Below are 24,542 nucleotides of genomic sequence, written 5' to 3' on the forward strand. Positions count from 1 at the left end.
GGACTGGAGCCCCTGCTCCTGGCCTGGTTGCCCAGTTCTTCTCCCCAGCAGCTGCGCTGGCCCAGCCGTCGCCTTCCCCGGCAGCGCAGCCCCGGAGCTCCCTGCAGCCCTGGCCGGCAGCCACTAGCACTCATTTGCAAGCCTGCACATGAGGGAATTTACCTAGAAAATTCAAACAACAAAAAAAAAGGGCTAAATGTACAAATATACTTACTGTCCCGACACCAAGCAAGGGGTCTAGTCTCCCTGCAAATGCAGTCCTTGCTGTAAGGAAGCCTTCTTTGCCCTTTCAAGCTGAGGGTGGAAAACCCCTGGTTGTCATGCTGCCTGTCACTGTCTTCTGTGGTTTGAACCATCGTCCACAGCTCAGAATGATTCTGACAGATCGCTGAGGTGATGGTAAAAACAAGCTACTTTTTACCTTCACTTCAGTTATGTGTCAAAAAAAATTAGAAAAGTCAGTGGCATTTCAGAGGCACTTAATTAATTTGTGTCGTTATTTTCTTATATATGCTGATGGAGTTTTCCTCAGGCTCCACGTTTGAGAAGCCTGCAAAGTGCTGGAGGGATCTGCACTTGAATCCTTTTCATCTCCAGCCATCGTTAAGTGGGCCTTTGCTGCAGGCTTACAGAGTCAGAGGAGCTGCGCTGAGAGACCTTAAAATATAACTATATTTAATAATACCAGAGGAAGTATAAACTCACCAGCCCGTTCAGTTGCTTTTTATAGCAATGTTCCCCTGCACCAGCGTAAAACTGCCACCCTTAAATACATTTAATCTTTTTCTGCTGGGAGTCACATTTTCCAAATAGGATCTCAGCTGCCAGTGCTTGATGTAACAATAACTCAAAGCTGCCAAGAGCAGAGGGGAGGGATTACTTTAAATAAGAAAATACATATTAAAACAAGAGAACAAAATCCAGTTGGGGTGTTTCTTTTCGTATGTGAGTAGTTTGGAGGTTTTGCCTGTTTCAAGAACGTAATATTGAGAATGCAGAAAAAGTGCGTTCATCCAATGCTTCACCTAGTTAGCACCAAAAAAAATTAAAATCTAGGCCAAGCCCAAAGCCATGGGAATTAAAGCTCATACAGACTGAGATCCTGTGGGCTACTATATGTCCTGAACTTCTGAAGGGCAAAAATAGGCATTGCAGGATCTGCCAGGTGGGTAGGCATGTGTACAGTTCGGCGTGGAAGAGGGCAGTTTTATGCCTTTAGTCTGAGCTTGCTGAATTTAATTCTCTTCCTTGCTACAGATCCCTGTTATCAGCTTGGGAAACAACTTTTTCTGCATTTGTGCCACAGCTCCTGACCTGTGAAGCAAAGCTACATCCGAGGGCTCTTTGTAGGATGAATTTTGTATTCAAGAAGGTGCCTGAATGAAATGCCAGGACATTCAGATAGATAAATTACAGAGTGCTGTAGCTCAGCTGAAAGACAGAAGAGGTTCTGATACCCAAGCGCAGACGACTCTTTCCCAAAATGAGCCTTGCTTTTGTGACAAAAAAAAGATGTAGTGCTGGCACTGCGAGCACCCAGCACTAGGTACTGTCCATATATAAATATGGATGATGTTTGTATTCCTTTTCCTTTCTTTTTTTTTTCTTTAATTTTCAATCAAATTAACAAACGTTTCCTCTACTGGTCTTCTAATCTGTGGTAGAATGAAAACCAAATTAGATTTTTAGGGATATTGTAAATATCTATATTCCCACATGTACAGCAAAGCAAACGTCTGTTCGCAGAGTATTAGCTGGAGGTGCAGCAGGCCTGTGCTGCGCTAAAGCGAAACTTCTTGGAAAGGGTTTTTCAGAGGTGACTTAAAGATAAACTCTCCACCAGGGGCTTCAAGAAGAGAAAAATCACTACGGAAGTCTCAGGAAATATTGCTTCTTGTCTTCCACAGCACTTGGCTTAGCGTGATAAATGTTTCAGTCCTTTTCCTAGGCCAGGCCAGCACCTAGTGCCATAAAGTGCCTCTGCGGAGGAGCTCACATCGCGTCCATGGGGATACCGCGCGTTGTGTTAGAGCAGGCAGCGTACCTGGGTGTGCAGTAAGACTGGAAACAAGACCCTCCTGAAAGATTTCAGTTTCAAAGGGAATCAGTTCTTCCCATGAAGGGGACAATTCTATTATGGCAAATTAAAAAAATAAATAGGTTTATAAGCCTTTGTTTGGGATTGTTTTTCAATAATTAACATCAATAGCCAGTTTAGACTGATGAAAACCTTCTGCCTGCACCAGTGAGCATCCTGAGCCTAATGCAAACGCGGAGACAGCACAGGGAGATATAGCAGGACACAAGTACTTTTCCAACCCGTGCGAGTGATTGCGTTTGTCACAGACATAGCTCACAACTGCTGAAAGAAGGACAGTCACCGTCACACAGTCAGGAAGAGAGGGTAAATGACTGGAGGAGGGAGGCTGAGGTGCTTTTGTCCCTTGCAGACGTTCCGATAGTATTTCATACTTAGGGTAGTTGGTGTCAGTTTTGGGAGGCATCAATGAAGGAGTTTGCCTTTGTTGTGAAACACAAATAGTGGCATGGCTCGGGTCTGCAAGGCGGCAGAGTTGTTTTTGCTGGAAAGAAAATATTCCCAAGCTACCTCAGAGGAAGCGGGAGGAAAACAGCCCAGCAGTAGGTCTTGATCACATAGTAGTGGTGATTTTGGTAGGCATCCTGAGGAGAAAGGGCTGGTGTCCCTGGCTTAGCAGAGGTATGGGAATGAGCTAGGGATGAGCAGCGTTAGGAGTCCTGCTGAAAGGACCTGCTCAGCTGGAAGAGGGAGCTGTGCCCCCCCTGCCCTTGTGAACCCCTTTGCTGTACTCAGTGCCTCTAAAATGCTGATCTTTCTGGCGTCTGCTTTTGTAATTGCAGAACATCATCAAGAAAGTGATCGGACAAAAATTTGTGTACAAGTTTGTCTCCTTTCCTGAGATTTTAAAAATGGATCCACATGCTGTGGAAATCAGCAGAGAGAGCCTTTTGCTGCAGGACAGCGACTGTAAGATGCCTTCCGAGAGCAGGGATCAGCACAAGCACAGCTTGTCAGCACTGAAAAGCACAAGCCGCAATGAATATATCCACTCTGGCCTGTACTCCTCTTTCACTATCAACTCTCTGCAGAACCAGCCAGACCCTTACAAGCCAATCAAAACAGAAAAACTGGAGGAGAAGTCAGAAGGAAACACACCAGTCGAAGAAGTTCGGACTGTTATAAGATTTGTGACAAACAAAACAGACAAACAAGTTATGAGGCCCATGGTGTCGTTGCCTTCCACTTCGGAAACAGCAGCTGCCTCTGCTTTTCTCAGCTCGTCGGTATCAGCTAAAATATCTTCCTTAATGCTACCCAACAGTGCCAGCATTTCATCTCCATCGTCATCTTCCTCCAGGTCGCCGTCTCTGTCTCCCACCTCACCCCTCCCTACAGAACACAGGAGCCTCTTCCTTGAGTCCAGTTGCCACGACTCAGATTCCCTTGAGCCTCTGAACCTCTCCTCAGGCTCCAAGGCAAAATCTCCATCTCTTCCCCCAAAGGCTAAAAAACCCAAAGGCTTGGAAATCTCCGCACCACCTATGGTTCTCTCCAGCACTGACATCGGTTCTATTGCCCTCAACAGCCCTGCGCTTCCTTCAGGATCCCTGACTCCAGCTTTCTTCACTGCACAGGTAAGACCTGCCTGTCTCCTGTACTCTTGCTTGGTATTCCCTCCGTATGGCCAAGAGTGTTAGCTCTATGGGTCTGTCATCATCCAGTGGGAAAAAAAACCCATCTGGGGAAGAGGGACACACAGCAGAGGTCTGAACAAAGGGTGGAAAGTAGGTTCCTCCTGGGGTTTACTATGTGAGTGTGGGAAAAGCCACCACAGTTCAGAGACTGCCTGGAAGGATAACGAGATGGGTAGCCGTTAGTTAACACGAGTGAATTGCTCATCAGTTCAAACCAACCTCCACGTCTCCAAAACAAGCAGGGCAAAGCTGATGAGAAAAACGCAGGGGTTCTGTAAGTGACGACTTGAGCATGTGCATTGTGGGATGCTCGGTTAGATTTCTCTTCTAGGTGGTGTATCCATTCAAACAGTGTGACTTTTTCATTAGTTTTTGAACATGGAACAAATTAGGTGGTTTCTAAGACGTAGCTCTTAAGCCAGTTTCGATTTCCAAAGTTTCCCAGATCCACAGAGTATTTGCCAGAGCTTCCTTTCAGCGCAGACCTACTGAATAACCAGTAGGTTATTTTGTTCTCTTTAATCACGTATTTGTGGTGATGTCAGTGGTGACTTCTCGTTTTCAAGCAAGTCTATGAAAAAAATCTAGCAGTTTAGAGAAGAGGAAAAGCACATAGATAATGAGCTGGTGTGTTCAGTGGTGAGTTTTGTCTTATGCTACCACTGCAAAATTAGAGAAAAAAATCCAAGAGTAAAATTATCCCAATGGGGAATGCCGCCTAACATCCCCCCCACCCCTGAAATAACAGTTGATAATATAAATTGATAATAAAGTTGATAATATAGTTGATAATAAAAACACACGAAAAGGTGATGCAAATGCTAGCACTGAATGAAACAAACTGAACAATACATAAATCAATACAAAGGTGTGCGTTACAAGCTCTCATTTACTTCGGGCTGTCGAGAGGTGGCATTGTATGCAGAATCCCCTGACCTTTTCCCTGTTTGAAGAGGTTTTGCGTGGATGGTGCCTGCGGTGCGGCCAGGTGTTAGAGGTCTTTGAGCTGGCCACTGGCAAGTGCTGTGGGCCAGCATAGCACTTGTTCTTCCTGAGTTTTTTGGCCGGCTGCAGAGCAAGTCTGTGTGAAGCCATTGCAGTTCACACACACCTGTAAGCCACTGAGATAAGAAGTTGTGTCGCAAAGAGGGTTTTGTGGGCCGTTATCTGTCATTTTTGACATGGTAGAGCCTCTAAGTGAAGCTGTGTTTGGCAGGAGGAACAGAAGTGTGGCAAACCAAAATTGAGGTGCATTGACAGACTCTTGTAACCTCTAACTGCGGTATAACCACAGCAAGTATTTTGCTTGTAGGGAGCAAATCTGACAAATCATATCAGATGCCAACCAGACACAATGACAGCATGAGTTATTACAAGCTCGCTTTAATCTACTGCTGCCCCCAAACTCAGTATGAGCAGAGATTTCTTTCCTCATTTTGTAATTATTTCTTTGCACATTTAATTTTCTCATTCATCCATAAACTGGTGTGCTTACTGCCGCTGAAAGACATAGAAGTGAATTCGGTAGGTGGTTGTGGCCCTCCTTTAGCAGGATGCCTAGCGAAGGCCGTGATGACTGTTATCCAACTTAATGCCATTACAAATCTTTTTTTACAGGTTATCCTATCACAGAAGAGGCAGATGGGTGCCCGTATAGGGTGGTTTCTGGGTCCATTTATTTAAACTTTTGGCTGTACAGCAACATAGCTTTTTTCCTCTTTTAGCCTTCCATTTCTAGTGTGGATAAGAAGCACCATGCCTCCTAAATACTTGACCTAGTGAATAAGAAATAAAAGCTATATAACTGTGTTCAGATAACTGATTACAGTTCTGATCACAATCCAAAATAACTGAAGCCATAATTTAGGCTGGAAATCTGCAGTTCATCCCATTATCCTAGGAAGAGCATGTATCATATCTCAAACGATCTCTGATTTATCAGATCCCAGTGGCAGACACCTCTGCCACGGGGCAGGTGCAGAACAAGATTGTTCCTGCTCCAGGAGTGATGTAGGTTTGGAGAAGGTCCTGCTGCCTGAGAGGGTATTTCAGACGGCTTTCCATTGTACCTGCCGGTCACGAGGAATACGCTCGGGTGGAGCCCCGTGAAAGGGCACGTGATATGCACAGCCCATTTCAGAACAGAAAAATGGGTGTGAAGATGTTGGTGCACACAGTACCATACTTTGGTAGAGAAAGGTCAGCTTTCCATTTGGTTAGCTTCCAGGAGAGGTATTTAGATTTTGTTCAGTACTTGCTTCTTTTACAGATTCCTTATGCTTATTATTTTCATTGGCCCTCCCATGGCCAATGTGGGTATGTAATTTTGACTCGCTGTTTTTCTTCAGGCCTCTACTTTGGCGTTTGTAACATTTACAACATGCTGTTTCCTTACAGACAAAGTAGCGTGCCTGCAGCTAGCATGTGCAAGGTCTGTATTGTATCCACGTACACCATCCAGGCTCCAGCACGTGCCTAATGGCCTGGGAAGTAACATATGTGTGACAGCACTTGTCCGTTATCTGACAGCTACAAGTGACAAGAAAGATCGTACTTACACGCATTCTTTGTCAGAGAAGCCAGGAGCCATGAGCATCGTTGCTTAACGTAATCCTCTCTGCGCAATGAATTATTTCTATTTAAACTGTTCCTATGCTTAGATTATAATGACGTTTTTTAAGTAGGAACTTCCCACCGGGTTCCACATCTAATACCAGATGTACGGCTGCATGAGGGCAGAAAATGAAGTGACACATCAATTTGCGTGTATAATTTAAGGATAGCCTGTGCTGTGGTGGTGTTTACACTTAGGTTTCCTCTGGTGGTTTTGATGCTTGGCTGATGGTGATGCTGAGAACAAGCCTGGGAGGCCCCGTGATCTTCTTGCATTAAATATTAACAGATTTGGGGGCTTGCTCTGGCTGGCTCTTGGCTCTGGCAGAACTTGCAGACATCAGTGCTCTGACCGTCAGAGGACATGAGCTTTTGCTTAGCGCTGTAGTTAGGCATGTGAACATGCTTCCAGAGATAAATGGAGCACAGCTCAGTTTCAAATCTCCTCTCTCTCTCTGAAGACTTGCTCTGGCTGTATCTAGGCAGGAATAAACACCTCCAAGTTTTCTTCATTATTTTCAGAAGACTCTCTCAAGAACTGCATTTTCAATTCTGGATATCTGCAGCTTCAGAGAGAAAAATAATAAAGAACCGAGGCATAGGTCATTGGAGCTCTTATTGCCATTGGCAAAATACTGTGTCCTTAGTTGAATGTTGTTGGGTCTTGCTGCTTACACCTTTGGTTTTAAGGTTAGTAGGCTCTTCTGTAAGTAGATCTCTTGAGTATTTATCCTGACCTAATTCCGTGTGTTCTTTGTCAGTCTCATAAATCCCCATCAATGGCCGTCTGCCCGTGGAGCATCAGCTTGTAATGCGGCACAGGGAAGGTGCTCTCGCTGGTGCTGCTGTTTCCTTGCCCCCCGAAAGCACCGTGGTCCTGGGAAGAGGGTGTTTGTGAAGGAGCCGTTCACAAGTGCCTGCTTGTCCAGTATTTTTTCTCAGCTGTCTTGACAAGAGCTGTCACTTGATGAGATCAAGACAGAAGTTTCTCCTCGCCAGGCCTCCACCCACTCTTTGTCCCTTCTGTCATCATCCAAATATATCCAAACTCCTGTGACCACCATACCTGCTGTTTTACTGCTTTCCCAGCAATACCACATACTTATTACTCCTTGGGACATAACTGTGGTTTCTTCCATGGGGTTTGGTTTTTCTGATCCACCTTCTTCAGCACAAGGGAGATGGCCGTGTCCTTTCCCTTCGCGTTTCTCCATGAACCCCACTTCTTTTGAGATTCCTTAGAGAAACCGTCCCCTTCAAGAGCAGCCAAGCTCTTTGTATTAAACAGCCTTTCAGACACCTCGGGACAGAATCACTGGGAGGACCGTAATGTTTGCTGCTCCTTGTCTCTCCCATCTCTTCTGCTGGTGTTAAACTAATTGTTTGACCCCGTTGTGAACTCCAGTGCGAGCAAGTTGGAGCAGGTCTGTATTCCCGTGTGATCACACAGAGCCTCAGCCACCACAGCTGATTCCCTCAGGCACTGCTTTGCAAATAAGATGTCCCTCATATTCGAAAATCCACACGGCCTGTGGCGCCTGCCTTTCTGAGCCTGCTCACCACGGCGTCCCGGCAGCGGGATGTGGCAGCCCGGGGTGTGTAAGCAGTTGTTAAGTGAGACCCCTGGTTGCAATTGCCGTATGTGTGAGTGTTTATTTCTGGCCCGGTGGGAAGGTAGCGGGTACCAGCATGCGTGACGTGCTGGTTACTAGGGCGACGTACTCCTTATCTTCTATCTTTGGTCTTCTCTTTACGCATTTTGAACTCTGGACAAACCGATGGCCCAGTTTAGCAGAGCACTGAGGCCCTTGTCCTGCACATACGTAGTGAAAACACATACTTACTTGCTAAGCGTGCACTCAAATTCCATTAAGTGCTTTGCTAAAAGTAAGACTTATTTTGATAATTGGCATCAAGATTACTGGTGAGATTAACTCATCATGCCAAATACTTTGTTCAAAACTGTCACATCACTTTCATGTTCTTTTTTGGAAAGATAAAAGAATAATTCATGTGATTCTTCCTTTGAATGGAGATTTGCATATGCTTTAACTCTGCCTCCCCTCCAATTGTGCTTTAGAAGTGCTGAGAGCATTCCCAGCAGTCCTTGTGCACCGTGGCACTGGAAGGAGCCACCTCCGACTTGGGAAAAGCCTTGGATTCTTAGTTCTTGCCATTTTGATTCTTTTCAAAGAATTAGCTGTGCCCTCCGCCGTCCCTCTGGGCACCCAACTCGTACGCCCGTACACTGTTACTGCATCAGCCTGTGCACCGCCAGTTTCTTGAGTCCTCTTCCATTTTGAACAGGCGCCATCAGAAGAGTAAACTTCAAAGGCCATCAGTGGCTTTGTTGGCTACACACAATTGCATTAATGCTTCAAAAGCTGTGGTCAGCTTAAGCAATTGCTGCCCTTCAAAAGGTAAAAAATTATTCCGAAGGCGACTGGTCTGTGTTGGCAGACATGGGGGCACGCATGGTACTTTATACGGTCACTTGAGCGTGGCTCAAATAAACAGTAATTGTTCTTCTCCCTAAGCAAATCTCAATAGAAATGAAGTTGATTTGCATGTGAAGGAATATTAAATGTGCAGGCATCCAGTACTGACCACTGCGGAGACAGGATGTGGGGCCGGATGGGCAGTTCCTGCCAGCCGGTATACTCCGTGTGCTGGATGTCTGAATTCACTGGGAAAAACAGCCAGTAGGTGACGCGTAAGACTTCAGGGGCTGCGACTACTTTATGGAGCTGCGACTACTGTATGGAGCTGCGACTCCCGAGGCATGCGTCATGGGGTGTTTTTTTCTCTCTTGCAGACCCCAAATGGATTATTGCTGACCCCAAGCCCGCTGCTGTCTAGCATTCATTTCTGGAGCAGCCTCAGTCCTGTTGCTCCTCTGAGTCCTGCCAGGCTGCAGGGACCAAACACTCTGTTCCAGGTAGGTCTTTCCAACACACAGGTTTCATTTCTGAACGCACATGTGTGGAAGAGACATCAGGGGAGCATCTCCTCACATCAGTCTGGAGCTTTTCAAATAATGTAAGAAAATAGGGGAGTTAACAGGCACTTTTAAAGAGAGGCCTACTTACTTGCACTCTCTTTAAACCCTTGGTGGCACAGTCAGAACCCATAGGGCAGTGTCTACTGCAGCAAGCACACGCATATTGTGTGAAGGAAACAGAAATAAATGCTGGACCCCAGTAAGAGTAGATAACTGGCCTCCCAGAGCTTCAGGAAGAGAGTGCAGACCAGTCAGGGACCAGCTGGGAGAGTGATGGAATATGGACTCTGGGAAAACCAAGACCAGTTTGGGGCTTACACAGTAAAGTGGGTGTAGGTTTATCTTTCTGTCTTAATGAGCTACTGTGCACTCAGAAAGACAGGGCTTAGTTGTATTCGCAATAAGGGCACTCTGAACCCCAAGGCTCCATTTCCAGTTCTGCTGCAAATTATCCATGTGTCCTCAACCGAGGTACTTCATACCTCTGAGCACCTCTCCAAATGTAACGGGAGAAAGACAGCATTGTCCCTTTTCTCTCACGGGTACTGGGAGAGTAAAAATCTCAAAAGTTTTATAGAGATGCAGTAAATGAAAAAGTCTTTAAGTAAACCGCGATGGCCGCAGCACTCAGCTGCAGCATTCACTCGAGGCTTAGGAAGAGGATGGCGGGGATGGTGTTAGCGGCTCCAGCTGTAGCTGCTGTGAAACAGCTGATTCAGCAAGTCACAGAAGAAATTATGCTGTTCAGCTGATTGGCAAGAAGCACAAGCAGCCGATGGCCATCTGAGCAGCTGAAGAATGCAGGGACACCCCTGGAATGAACTCCCTGACTGCCGTGGACACTGACACAGGAGGCAGCTGCTGCTAGACAGGGACCCTGTGTTGGTCTCTCAACCTTCAGGGAGGCCCACTGCCCAACTCCAGGGCTGGGCCTTAAGTTCAAGTGCTCTTCTCAGGTACGGTCCTTGCTGGGGTGGTAAGTCTGTTTACTTCCAGTGAGACAGATGAGGATTGGAGCCCTAGGGCTCCTTATTTGTGTTTCAGATAAATGAGTTTATGCCTATTGGATCTTAGTTTTGCACACATGGTTAAAAGCAGCCAGACGTTTCATTTGAGAGGGGAGTATCTGCACCATGGCCTGGAATGAGCTTGTACGGACATACACTGGCCATGCCCTGTGGGAACTGAAAGTGAAGTGACCTTGGCTCTCTCCCCTCTGAGAGACCCCGACGGCCTTCTATAAATTATATCCCATTCAGGCAAAGGCTACAATGACAAGTCTGTAGAGCAAAAAGCTTTAACAGCCAAATAGGAAACGACAACCACAGCTGAAGCCTGGCCAACCCCACCGAGAGCTGCTGGGTCATCCCACGTAGGCGTCGGGGCAGAGCTCTCCCCGGCCTGCCTGCACCAGCCAGCCCACACTCCATGCAGCTGGTCAGGGAATGGCGGAAGGACCTGGAGCTCCTTCACAAGTTGCTTTTGCTTTCACCTGGTCCTTCGCCATGGGAGTCAGAAGAACATTTGGTCATTGTTTAAACGGTCTCAATCCTGTCAGCAGCTAGAGGCCAGGGCAGCACTGCGGCTGCACCCGTGCCTGCTGCATTGCAAGGAGGAGAGATCGGGCTCCTACATTTCTTTTTCTTTCAGGTGTGTGCTGCTTATCACAATAGCACCATGCTTGGCACTGCCTATAGTTCTTTAGTACTAGTATTTGTATAAGCACAAGGACCAGGATGGGATCCATCCGTGTCCACAGTCCAACTAAGCCCCCGACAAGCCTATGGGAAAGTATGGTCCCTCCCTTAACAAACCAGGAGCCTGGTCATAGAATCAGAGAATAGTTTGGGCTGGAAGGGACCTTTAAAGGTCATCTGGTCCAACCCCCCCCAAGTCAGCAGGAACATCTTCAACTAGATCAGCTTGCTCAGAGCCCCACCCAACCTGACCTTGAGTGTTTCCAGGGATGGGGCATCTACCACCTCTCTGGGCAACCTGCTCCAGTGTTTCACCACCCTCAGTGTAAAAAATTTCTTCCTTATATCCAGTCTAAATTTACCCTCTTTTAGTTTAAAACCGTTACCCCTTGTCCTGTGGCAACAGGCCCTGCTAAAAAGCCTGTCCCCATCTTTCTTTTAAGCCCCCTTTAGGTACTGAAAGGCTACAATAATGTCTCCCCAGAGCCTTCTCTTCTCCAGGCTGAACAATCCCAACTTTCTCAGCCTGTCCTCATAGAAGAGGTGCTCCAGTGCTCTGATCATCTTTGTGGCCCTCCTCTGGACCCGCTCCAACAGCTCCATGTCTTTCCTGTGCTGAGGACTCCAGAGCTGGATGTAGTGCTCCAGGCGGGGTCTCACCAGAGCGGAGCAGAGGGGCAGAATCACCTCCCGTGACCTGCTGGCCACACTTCTTTTGATGCAGCCCAGGATGCGGTTGGCTGTATGAGCTGCGAGCGCACATTGTCAGCTCACATCCAGCTTTTCATCCACCAGAACTCTTTCTCCGCAGGGCTGCTCTCAATCCCTTCATTCCCTAGCCTCTATTGATACTGAGGGTTGCCCCAACCCAGGTGGCAGGACCTTGCACTTGACCTTGTTGAACCTCATGAGGTTCACACAGGCCTACTTCTCAGTGTTGTCCAGGTCCCTCTGGACGGCATCCTCTCCCTCAGGTGTGTCAGCTGCACCACTCAGCTTGGTGTCCTCTGCAAACTTGCTGAGGGTGCACTCGATCCCACTGTCTCGTGTCATTGATGAAGATACTGAACAGTACTGGTCCCTTACAGACCCTTGAGGGACACCACTCATCACTGATCTCCATCTGGACATCGAGCCATTGACCTCCAGATGTGACCATCCAACCAATTCCTCATCCACCGAACAGTCCACCCGTCAAATCCATATCTCTCCAATTTAGAGAAGGATGTCGTGGAGGACCACATCAAAGGCCTTAGAGAGGTTCAGATAGATGACATCCATAGACGACATCCGCAGCTCTTCCCTTGTCCATTGACGTAGTCACTCCATCATAGAAGGCCATGAGGTTGGTCAGGCAGGACTTGCCCTGGGTGAAGCCATGCTGGCTGTCTCGAATCACCTCCCTGTCCTCCATGTGCCTTAGCATGGCTTCTAGGAGGATCTGTTCCATGATCTTCACAGGCACAGAGGTGAGTGCTGTTCTGCACTGCTGGATACAACTATGCGCATACTCCCTCACAGAACACGTAGATGCTGATTAACTGCTAAAAACCTCTCCTTTGATGCTTACAAGGTGACAGCAACTGACGTACACCTACAGTTATACACCCTTTTAGCCCAGGTAGAGCATCACGGAAATCTGCAGTCTCCTTTCGCACAATTTACCTTGATATATTGACCTACCTGGAAAGTCTTCCCTTTGAAGCCACGCTGCTGTGTAATTAAACTTGTTTTGGTGTTTCATCATCGGTTTGAAATTACCACATAACCGGAAGAGCAAGAGACTTGCACAGAATTGGTTAATTCAAGAAAATGCAGCCAAACTTAAGGACTACCAAGGCAGCTTGAATTAAGTGCTAACTAAATTAAGCATGTTTTCTTGGTTACTACTGTACAGAGGGTAGCAGTGAGGGGGTGTCGTCACGTCCCAGATCCCCACTGTTAGGGGGGGCGTATGAATAAGGAGCTTCGTCCCAGCCCCGGGGGCTACAGAGACAACAGGAAGAAGAACAAGAGAGCTGGGTTGGGCTGGAGACCAGGGGAACGATGAACTCGTGACAGGAGCGTTGTTTGTGTCTTGGGCTGTAGTGCCAGCATGCCACCCGCCCCCACAGACACCAAGGATCACACAACCCTCTCTTTGTTCCCTTCAGAAATCACATGAAACACTTTGTAATTTACGCGTCTCACTTTAGAAAAGCTAAACAGACTAGAAAATCAAGAGCTTGTAATCAAGTTCTGTGGTTTAATGAACCCTGGCAGAAGCGATGGAAACATTTCCCGAGGTTTGATTTGGTTAAAATAGAGGCATCAGCCAGGCCTGGCCCCACCAGGAGAACAGTGCCAGCCCCCCACTGTTCGGCGTGATTTTCAACTGAACGTTGGAAGACGGATATCGTTAACTAACCTCTTAGTGGAAGAGTAATCCTGTTACAAGCAGATTATGTGCACGTGTAGAGGTTGATTACACCACAGTTGGCTGTTGAAGGACTGATCTGATAAGGGGTAAAAATACACCATACCCTTGAAGTCGGGAGCTGTGTTACTCAGCTCCATCTCTCCCAAGCCAACAGAAACCCAGCATGGAGCTCGTGAAACCGGGCCTGGAGGCCAGATCCGTATTTACCACTGGGATAATTCCTGCCTCATGCAGTAGCAAGTTTATTCCACCTACTTGCTTTCCTTTTTCTCGGGTCAGATGTTAGAGAACTAGTCACTACACGTCACCGCAGGGAAGTTACAGTCAGGATGATCACGAACTAGGAATACGCCGCCTGTGTATTGAATTAGTAGTTTTTGCACAGTATTTCAGAAGTCGAAGGTTAATACTAAATTACGGTGTATTCCGCTTCACACACTGAATGATCCGGCATACCTAGTTTACAGTTTCTTAGTGATTACAGAGAGAAACTGTAATTACTCGAGAGTAGTTTGCCCCACTTTTGTATTCCCAATTGTACTTTTCCTGCCCTAAAACTACATCTCAACTTTCACTTTTGCAAAGCTCTTCCCTGTTTAGCTTTTATGAAGGGCAGATGAAAAGCACGGGTTTTAATTAATATTTTGTAGACTGAGAAGCATTTTTGGAAGCAGAATGGATGGCAAACGTCGCTCTAGAGTAGTCACTTTCCCAGGGTGATGACAGATGTATTGTTATGTGAAATTTTTATATAAAATACAGCCAATAATAGATTTACACATCCTTGTACGTTTCCAAATTATTCAGGTTTCATCCTCTATGTTACATTCCTAACGGCTGAGGCCGGCATTTGGTGTGTATCTTCCTGTATAGGAATGACAAGCCTTGAAACCGTCTGGAGTCGGTTGCTAATGCTAAATGCGTGTGCTTCTGGGCTCAACGCTCGGAGATAAAGACTAATTTTTACCTTTTGGCCTCTTAACAGTTTCCAACTCTGCTAAACGGTCACATACCAGTGCCGCTCCCCAGTCTGGACGGAGCCTCCTCTCCAGTATTGCTTTCTCCGAACGCTCAGAAATCCTGATGACACCTCATCGCACCAAGGACTTATTGGTGGATTTAACACTTCATTCCTATGGTCTAGTTTTTTCCTGTGTCATGAGAAGGACATTGTGAAACCCTCTATTACTTCGGTTTGCACTTTTCATTACATGGATAATCTACTTTTATTATGTTAGCATTTTTTAAACAGTGTTTATATATAAAATATATATATAAATCTGTTTTGCATTAAATGAATTATAATTTTTTTATATCATAGCTCTCAAGTGTTGAACACTTCTGTTGTTGATGAAGTACTTTTCTTAATGGATTGCAACAATGTATGTAATAAGGATGTGAAGCTTCTTTTTAATCCCTTTTTCTGCATATTATGCACTGTGCTTCTGTAAACTATAACCGGCTGTGCCTTCTTTTGCATAATGTCATGTAAATGATTTATATATTTTCTAGTATTAAGATAAAAAGTGGAAAGACAAAACTAGTATTGAAGAGCCCTATGGTAGTATTTCAGTATTTTCTCCACGGGTAGGCCATATGATGCAGTGTATTCATGTAACTTTGTATTAAGTGCTTTCAAATTGTATAAAAATAGCCTTATAATGTTTCTTTGCCGAAGTGAAAAACCTAACCAACGTTACAGTCAGGAGATGCATTTAGGAGTAACAAAGCCACATTTACACATTTATGCCCAAGTTCTTCTGCAGAGTCGCAACAGGGAGGAGCTGGGCTGTGTAGACCCACGAGACATTTCCAGCATTTGAGAACACTTCTGTAGACAAGGAGACGTCGCTCAGAATTTATTTGGCCTTTACTTCTTACGAACTGTTGACATTACAGCTGGAAAGACTGCAGGTATCCCTGTCCTCCCAGGGAATGAGGATCATTCCCCATAGAGAATTTCCAGGTGCTTTGTTCAGTCGTGCCAAGTGCCTTCTACTACTTACCCCGGAAAGATTATTCGAGCTACTAAAGCTCAGAAGGTTGCGTTTCCCCTTCCCCCAAAGCTGGAAAAGTTACGGGACTGTAAATTAATGCCTGGTGCTCGTAAAGAGGCATATTGTACATGTGGGATGTTTATGTATAAACATCTGAATTCTGGATTAAAAACCAGCACTGTGTTACTATATACTTGCAACTTGAACTTACCGGGTATGTCCTCTACCTTGAGGTGATGGTTTAGTCATCTGAACGTCAGGTGAGGATTAGGCCAGACTCCCTGGCACCACAGATCCTAATCTTGGCAGGGTTGATGCAACTCTTCAGTTGTCTGAGGTGGCTAAATCGGGTTGAACGCAGCTTTACCATGTAGGTTTTTCAGATTGAGACCTTCAAAAACCAAACCCAAATCAGAATCCTGTTTGCTGCAGGTCACTAGAGCTTCTACTTTGCTTTCTGGCCAAGCGGCTGGTCAAAAGTCTGTTCTTTTGGAAATTTATGCAGTGAGTTGTCTGTTGATGTTCTGTTTGGATGCATTTCAGTGATGTGTGTGTAGTTAATTGTAAAGTGCTTTTGGATCCTTCAACCTGAAAGGTGCTAAATAAACATTTTATTAATGCAGTTCTGATGTTGAAAAGCCATTTTTGGGGCAGAGGTAGCCTGACAAAAGACAGCAGGATTTTTCCGCAGGCTCCTGGGTTGCACAACCAAAAATGACTCCTCAGTTTCACTCGCAGTAATTAACGGGATAAAAACCTGCCGTATCTGTATGAAGTACCAGTGCTGATAAACACGGCAATTAGGTGCAAGATAGAAGGAAAAAAGAGTGAAACACACGGGAAGCCATTCGCTTGATTCAGCGTTTCAAGAGCTCCAAGAGGTACCACCCCGTGGAGTCAAAACCAGAAGAAGCAACTCCTTACACAAAATTTATGAGTGAAGGGAAATTTTATGCTAAGTAAAATGAGAACGGGTTGGAAGAAAAGGCGGGATGGGGGATGCCTGATGGGGTTGACTGGTCTGGTGGAGATGAAATCACAAGGGCTCGCAGGTCAAACATTTCTCTTTCAACGGATTCCTCACAGGTAAATGGAATATTTTTCAGTAACTAAGTTACAGAGAGGCAATTATTCACGCTCTAGAGCCAACTCTCGTCTCTCTCTTAAATAAGTATGAATGCCTACCTCAGTAAAGTCTCGCCTTGTACCCGCCAGCATAGCTAACGGGAGAGCAAGGCATAGAAATGAAGCGTTTCTCACTATGAGTTTAAAAAGTAAAGGTAGAAACTCACGCAAAATTTGGTCTTTGACTTAGTAAGCGGTATTGAAGACCAGACTGCAAAAAAAAACCCCAGATGAAGATGGGAGGAGGGACTGTGTGACAGAGATTCTTAAAAGAAAAAGCATCCAGATTCTTGTGACTTCATCTTTTCCAAAGTTTTACTATTAATAAGGCAGACTTGTTTCTTTTCAAAAGGCTCCACACACCTCAACAACCCCCCCACACCTCCCCTCCCGCCCCTTGAGCAACTTCGTTTTTCTTTTAAAGACAGCAGAAAATAGCAATTCTGTGACAAAAATCTCTTTCAACAGATTACTGTAAAGGATCCGAGAAAATTCAGTAAAACTTAAGGGAAGACACCTAGAAACAAGAAAGCAGTGCTGTCTTCTCATCTTCGAGAGAATAAAAAATAGCAACAGAACACATCTTCTTTTGCTCATTGACTTTTCAGTTAAAAAAAAAAAGGTGGTCAAAATGAGATCTGCCTTCCAAATTGGTCAATTATGTGGAAGAAAAATTCTTCCTACTGGGAAGAATTTATACAAATCAAGTCCAGCCTCTCAAGCCTTAACGCTTACCTAAACCACTAGATTATTATGCCTTATGCTTTGAAGAAAATACTCTATTGGTAATTCTCTGTTGAATTTTATTAACAGGTATCTTTTTAACTGTAGAGGAAAAAGAACAAATAAACATTTGTAAAATAAATGCTGTGAAAGTGTCACTATTTCTGCAGCATGGAGAGCTCCAAGACAACAAATCCTAGGGAACAAAACTGGAGTTGTTCTCCCTTCAGTATTCTTGGTAGCAACTGCAACTTCATCGTACTGGAGGGGTTTTGGGGATAGATTTACACTGTATTCTTGCTTCAACAATACAGAAAGTTTTTGATATTAGTTAGGCTGGGTGCACGATCGGGCTACTTCGTGCTTACCTTTACATTGTTTTTTTTTGCAGAAAAGCAAGTATCCACCAGTAGGGCCACCGCTACTGGGCAGCTTTGCCAAGAGCTTGCTCACATCTGCTGTGGCGCAGGTAAGCGGCCTCGGTTCTGAAGAAAACTTGCAAGGTGGGGAGAACAGCGCTGGGTGATAACCAACTACAGACGAGAGAGAGAGATCTGACACAGCCCATTACGTCAACAAGGAACAATCTGTTTTGTCTGAAAAGAACAAGTCTCATCGGGCAGGCCCTTGCCAATCTGGAAACGCCTACCGAAGAAGTAATGCATTGTCAACAAGACGACTGTTTAAAGAGGAAACGGTCCTTTAAAACAGACTATAGCATTTCATTTTAACAGAACAAGTCTCTACATTAAGAGGCTGTGTGGTCTTGTGCCTACACAAAGCATCTTTAGAAGCCATCACGACTACCAAATTAATTTAGAAAAGGCGTAATGACTACAGGTAGTCTTTTACGTGAGGGCATCGCTGTTCCCTTCTGATCTTGAGACTCTCTCTATATCCCGCAGGACAAAAAAACACGGGTCACTCAGATTTAAGAATACCTCTCCGAAGCCATCAGAAAACCACCAACTTTTGAAATCCCTTTTAGCCCCAAACTGTAGCTCTCTTACCAATTAATATGTGAGCACTCTGCCTACACAGATGGAGTACAAGCCTATGTCTTGAGGGCACAGAGACTGACAGCATTAGTGAGGAGGAGTATAAATTTATTTAAATGAAAACAGAAGAATGAACCTCGGGCAAGGACTCCGGAGCAATCAGCATCATGGTCTGCCATGGGTGGGTGGGGGGGGGTGTGTTTGTAGAAAAGCATCCTAGAGGACTCCAGGAGATGCTGGAATTTTTCTTGACAGATTCCCATCAGTTGGTGTTCACTCTGCAAGATGTGCGAATGGATAAACGTACCCTCATTATTCCTACCACGGCTCCAGGCCAGCTGCCGCCTCCTGCAAATTAAGGAAAAGGACACGGAAGGAGCTGGGGGGGAAGGGAGAAGCCTTTGAAAAAACAAGCTCGGGGTGTGAAAGAGGAGGAGCAGGCAGCGCTGAGGCTGCCGTGCGGGGCCTGGAGGGAGGCGTTCCACAGGGACATGTTGGAGAAGGGACAGGGAAGAGCGTTCTCCCCTGTTTGCCATCCGTGGCGATGGCATGTCCATCAGCAAGAAGATCTCACCGCAGCAAATGGAGGAACTTCATCGCTCTCTGGGGAAAAATGCATTTACAGGTACGGCATCTGAGCTGAACGAGACCCGTGTTTCATGAGGACCATAAAGGCAATCGGCTCAGGGAGGCCGGCCTCTTAAGCGATTCTGGAGGATGCAGCCGGCACAACAAATGAAGCGGTTATTTACAACAGTAAGTACGTGCATGTGTGTGCGTTCACAGTTTAAGTTGGCTCCAAAATTACAGAATTTATAAATATGAGTTAAGGGATTTTAGAAAACTTGTGAAAATAATGGAAAATTGTAACGTGCACATTTTTCCACTGACATCAATCCTTTTCTTTCAGTTAACGAGAGAGGCGCAGCACAGCCCAGTGAAAATCACACACAAAAGATTTAAAAAAAAAAATAATCTAGAACAGCTGAACTCTAATCCCAGGTCTGACAAATTTCCACTGTGGCCTAGAACAAGAGCGTGGTTTCCTCCACAGATGGAAAGGCTGCACGGCAGGAATTACAAAGCCCACCTATCTACTTGGCTTTTATACTTCTAAAAATCATCCTACCTGTCCAGCCAGAGCTTCCTTTACAACGTACTAATTAGCTAAACACTCGAACAGTGCTTCCTTTGTGATTTATAATCTGTACTTCTCATCTTGTCAGCGTCTCAGATTGGTCTGACATGGATGTTGCTGACCCACACACAGGCCAAAGCGCAGCATTTGAACTCTAACAGCCCAGTCTCTGAAATGGAAAAAAAAATGGAAAAAAAAAAATCTGTAAAAAGGAAGCATTCAAATTCCTGCCCAAATTTAAGAAATTTTACAGAATGCGGCATTTGTTTCAAAGCCAAACATCACTAAGGGAAAAAAGAAAAAGGTATGGGAAGGTGCCAACAAGTTGGGACAAATGGTTTCAACTCTGCCCCTTAGTGACCAGATAAAATGACCAAATGTCTGTGACTGCACGTTGTCACAGACAAGGTAAATCCTAATTTTTCTTCAGTGTCACTACAGGCTACAGCCGTGCATTTCCATACCCTCATGTGTTTGGATTTCTTTCAACTCTGACCTTAATTCTGGGTATTTCCTGGGTTTATAATACTTAGCTTGGGGATATCTACAACGCACCTTTCATATATTTTGTCCTCAATAAGCGAATGTATTCTTAACCTTAATTCTGTCTTAACATTGCAAAACAGAAACAATGTACCTTTATTAAATGGACAAACTCGTGTGCAAAGCCCAAGCGAGCAGCCCAAAGAGCGCCACCTCGCAGTTTTTCAAATGATTTGCAAATACAAAGCGTGTCGATTCTTTAATAACTGTTTATTTGAACTTTTATTGCCCAATTCAGGGATACACTCTGGCTACTTAATGCTGTGGGTAAAGCAGCACACAAATAACAGCCGTGTGGAGATGCACGTTCCACTGGAGCATTGCTGAGCAGCTGGGTTGCCCCTTCTGTCCTGTCCTGCCCTGCGAATCCCCGTCTCCTCCACCCACCCCCTCTCCCCTTCCACCTCCACCTTCATGTGTGCCCAACCTCGTGGCCACCTGCCTCCTCCCTGCCTTCAAAAACCCACCTTATTCCTCCACGCACCTACCCACGCACCTTGGCATTCCTACCCTGCGGCAGATGGGATAACACCCGGTACCTTCCAAAAAAGAACTACTTAAAATCAGCAACAACTTGCAGGCCGTTTCTCCTTAACTCATCGCTCATCTGCAACCAAAGGCTGTCACACCACATCTTGAAAGCCATCCATTTTTAGCGACTATCTGCTTGGTTTTTGCCACGGGTTGAGGTCTTCTCCCAAAAAGGCCAACGCTCCCTGCAGTTCCTGGGGACAGTGCAACCAAGTCCGTAGTGCCTGATGCTGTCAGAGAGGAGGCAGAACACTGAATTGCACAAAAAGGATGTCGGAGAAATGCCCAGCAACTTCAGCCTCGCTGACTACCGCCCCAAACGGGCAGCTGCCACGGACCTGTCGCTGCTGATGCAGGAATTTCAATTATAGACAAGGAAAAAACCTGGCTTGACCACAGATGCCAAGTTTCTTAAGCAACGCATTCTTTAAAGCTACCTCCTAATGAAGAAAACCAATTCGCTTGTAGGCCCTTAGAAAAAAAGTCTCTCTTCGAACAGAGTGCTTTAATTTTATGGAAGATCTTTTCATCTGTAACAAAAAAAGCTGAATTCCTACTTAAAATGGAAACCTCCTTCTGTTAGCTGCAGCTGATCCCTTTCTAAATGTATTAATGCACTTCATTTTACCAGTTAAACCTTTAAGTCCTTTACTCATTAGTGTCACATTATTACTTGTTCTTTTATGACCTATAAAATATTACTGTTCTAGAAAGGCTAAATCCCACATTTATCCACAGTGAACATTTACTCTACATCTTCACTACTTTTGTAAAAAAGAGACGTTTTTCCGAGACCTCTTTCTTCAACACCATCACGTCCTACAACGTATTTTCCTACAAAGTTAATCAGTATAAAATCTAGATCAGATCCGTAGCAACTATAAAAAATATATATAACAACTATTTCAGGACAAAGGGTTTTTTTTTTTCCATCAGTGCCAAATCTGCCTGTGACACGCACGTACCGCTCCCGCTGCCATCAGTGGGAGACCCACGCAGGTATCCCACACGGATACTACGCTCCTAGACCTGGGCAAGACTTCTGATCCCGTGTGAGACGCAGGACCGGCTTGCCGAGAATCAGACTGTGGACCACGTTTAACGATAAGATCCTGAACGGCCCCTGTGGCGGATGAGCCACGTTACCTTTTCGCTGCCACCGCTTCTGCGTTTGCATAAATTAACAAGCGGCCAAAGCTAAATCCGATGACTCCCCACAACACACAGATCTAGCTAAACCGTTTCCAACAATGCCCCAAGAACCGCAAGTTCACTTAGTCTGTATTTTTAACAACGCAGGGCCTTTGTTATTATAAATTTCAAAACAAAACCAAAGAATTCCACATAATATTTATACTTTCAAAAGTACAATATTAATACAGGTCGGTCAGTTAGAAATAACAGCAGTTTGTTAGGTCTACAAGATTTAACGCAAAACCGGTTTACAAATGCTGAAAAGCAGTAGTGGTCCAATAGTCACCATTACACATGAATTTCTCTCTTCCAGAAAATAAAAAAAAAAAAAAAAGAAAAAAAATCCCAATTCAAATTTACCAGTATCAATGAAATATTAATAAAACACCCCCAAACATGCCACAATCACTATTCACAAATAAAGTTAAAATGAAATATACAAAAATTCACTTAATACTGTTAAATAACAATAAACTACAAGATTTCCTGAACAGAAATGGTAGGACCCCTGAATGTTTTACAGTGAATGTCAGGAAAAATTAAGTTACCTATGACTATTTTCATGATATACCAGCCAAAGATTTACATGACCATTTCAAAATATACCAATAAAGATTTACAGTCTCTTTAAGATGCACTAAACGAATAAGTTCATAAAGGTGAACACAAATGCTTAAAAATACTGTAACCATCACCAAGGGTGTACTTATGATACTCACTGAGATGCATAAGCATAGTAGTAACATGTTTACTATCTCTGGTAAACAGATAACATCTAAGATCTGAAAAACTCTCTAAGTTCCCATTGTAAAAGCTCCGTAGCATAGTGAGTTCTTATCAAGTACAATCTTGCATCTTTCCAGTTGATTTCAAGTGAATAATGCAGAAATGGGAGAGCAACAAGGTGGGAAAAGTGTGACATTACTCCCATGTTCTTGTAATTAGTTGTCCTGTTCCTCTGTAATGAAAAGATTCTGAATTTCCAAAGTAAGCCAGGGTCCAACGCATATGAATCATCTTTTGACTATTTGTACTTCTAAGTTAAAAACAAGGTAAAAAAGTCATTGCTTCTGCAAGTCATTGTTTCTGCAGGCCCCATATGCACCATAATGTGCAAATACCTTACGCTGGAGGAAGCCTGACAAAATTTATCATCCAGTCTCCATGCTCTGGTTTATCAATAACGAACGTAGGATCTGAGAGCAAATAGTAGCTACTGTTCACTTGTTTGAATCAACTTTCACACCATGTGCTTTTCAAAAACATAATATGCGTTATAATTTTTTCAACTACTTCAACACATACTTCCAATGTCAAATAAGGAATTAAGTGCCATGAACTTAGAGCATTAAAGATGGTTCACCTATAGCCAAGCAAAGCTATGTTTACATTCCAGGAAACACTGCAGTTTAAGAAATACAAAAAAACCCCGCAGCAGTAGAACATTTTATGAAGAGAAACAGATGCATTCACATATTATAAAGCCATTGCAACTTCTTCAGGCATGGAACTGTTGTGTTAACTATACAGACAGTAGTTATTTAGCAGCAATGATTCCGCAATAAATAATGCACTGTGTTTCTCAGTCCTGCACAAAAATTGCAGCTACAGTTACATCAACAGCTGTAACCTACTGGCTCTAGTGGCAGAGGAGACCTTAAAACCAACTGTACAAAAAATTGTCACACTGTGACAACAAATATAAAAACATAATCTGCAGGTTGGAAATAAAAAGACTCCACTGTGAAGAGGACAGTGTAGACAAACTGCGATTCCAAGTCCACCAACAGAGAGCACTGCCTTCAGATCCGAGTCCTTGATCGATAGGACAGGCTTGGGCTCCACTCTGCATCGCCCACTTTAAAAAAGCATGCTCTGCCTTCTGTTCTTCCCATGTCCTAAAACAGAACATGGACCGCAGTAAGAAATGGAAGCATTCGCACAACACAGTATTCAGAGTATTCAGTTACTACCTACATCCAGTTCTGGGCTCCCCAGTTCAAGAAGGACAGGGAACTGCTGGAGAGGGTGCAGCCAAGGGCTACCAAGATGACTAGGGGACTCGAACACCTCTCTTATGAAGAAAGGCTGAAGGGTTTGGGTCTCTTCAGTCTGGAAAAATGACGACTGAGGGAGGATCTTATCAACACTTATAAATACTGAAAGGGTGGGTGTCAGGAGGATGGGGCCAGGCTCTTTTCAGTGGTGCCCAGGGACAGGACAAGAGGTAACGGGCACAAACTCGAGCATAGGAAGTTCCATCTAAACATGAGGAGGAACTTCTTTACTTTGAGGGTGGCAGAGCACTGGGACAGGCTGCCCAGAGAGGTGGTGGAGTCTCCAACTCTGGAGACATTCAAAACCCACCCGGACGTGTTCCTGTCCAGCCTGCTCTAGGTGACCCTGCTCTGGCAGGGGGGTTGGACTGGATGATCTCCAGAGGTCCCTTCCAACCCCTATCATTCTGTGATCTTACTATTTCAAGGGAATACCCTTTCTTTGTGTTTAAACCTATCGTTCTGTGATGTGTCTATTTTGAGAGAATATCCTCTTTTTGTGTTTAAACCAATATCAGCATCTCTCTTTTAACTGCACTTTTTGCATCTTTTTTGTTTTTTTGCTTTGCCACCATTCAACACCCACACAGCAATGGTTTGAAACTCCAAGACTTTATCAAATTAGCAGCCCCTCCGCCCATCTCTAGTAAAAACCATCTCCTTCTGTGCATTTAGCTTTTATGTCTCTACAGGAATCTGATCAAATCACTCCTGGTACCTGTTTGAGTACATCCACACAGACCACTTTAACAAAGTATTTTCCAGTATCTC

General features: G+C 44.7%; 2 protein-coding genes across 5 annotated transcripts in view; one reads left to right on the forward strand and one right to left on the reverse strand.

Moving 5' to 3' along the window:
- ELK3 (ETS transcription factor ELK3) overlaps positions 1 to 16,084 on the forward strand; it is a 41,516-nt gene extending 25,432 nt beyond the window's left edge. For both annotated transcript variants that reach the window (XM_074575516.1, XM_074575506.1), the window contains 3 exons: positions 2,881 to 3,675; positions 9,164 to 9,286; positions 14,451 to 16,084. In XM_074575516.1, the coding sequence (XP_074431617.1) occupies positions 2,950 to 3,675; positions 9,164 to 9,286; positions 14,451 to 14,549 (948 nt within the window). In that variant the 5' untranslated portion in view covers positions 2,881 to 2,949 and the 3' untranslated portion in view covers positions 14,550 to 16,084. The remainder of the gene's footprint in view (positions 1 to 2,880; positions 3,676 to 9,163; positions 9,287 to 14,450) is intronic.
- Positions 16,085 to 21,802: 5,718 nt separating this feature from the next.
- Positions 21,803 to 24,542, reverse strand: part of CDK17 (cyclin dependent kinase 17) — a 96,324-nt gene continuing 93,584 nt past the window's right edge. For all 3 annotated transcript variants that reach the window (XM_074575541.1, XM_074575552.1, XM_074575531.1), the window contains one exon: positions 21,803 to 23,612. In XM_074575541.1, the coding sequence (XP_074431642.1) occupies positions 23,575 to 23,612 (38 nt within the window). In that variant the 3' untranslated portion in view covers positions 21,803 to 23,574. The remainder of the gene's footprint in view (positions 23,613 to 24,542) is intronic.

This window comes from Larus michahellis, chromosome 1 (assembly GCF_964199755.1).
Source record: "Larus michahellis chromosome 1, bLarMic1.1, whole genome shotgun sequence".
NCBI classification, from domain to species: Eukaryota; Metazoa; Chordata; class Aves; order Charadriiformes; family Laridae; genus Larus; species Larus michahellis.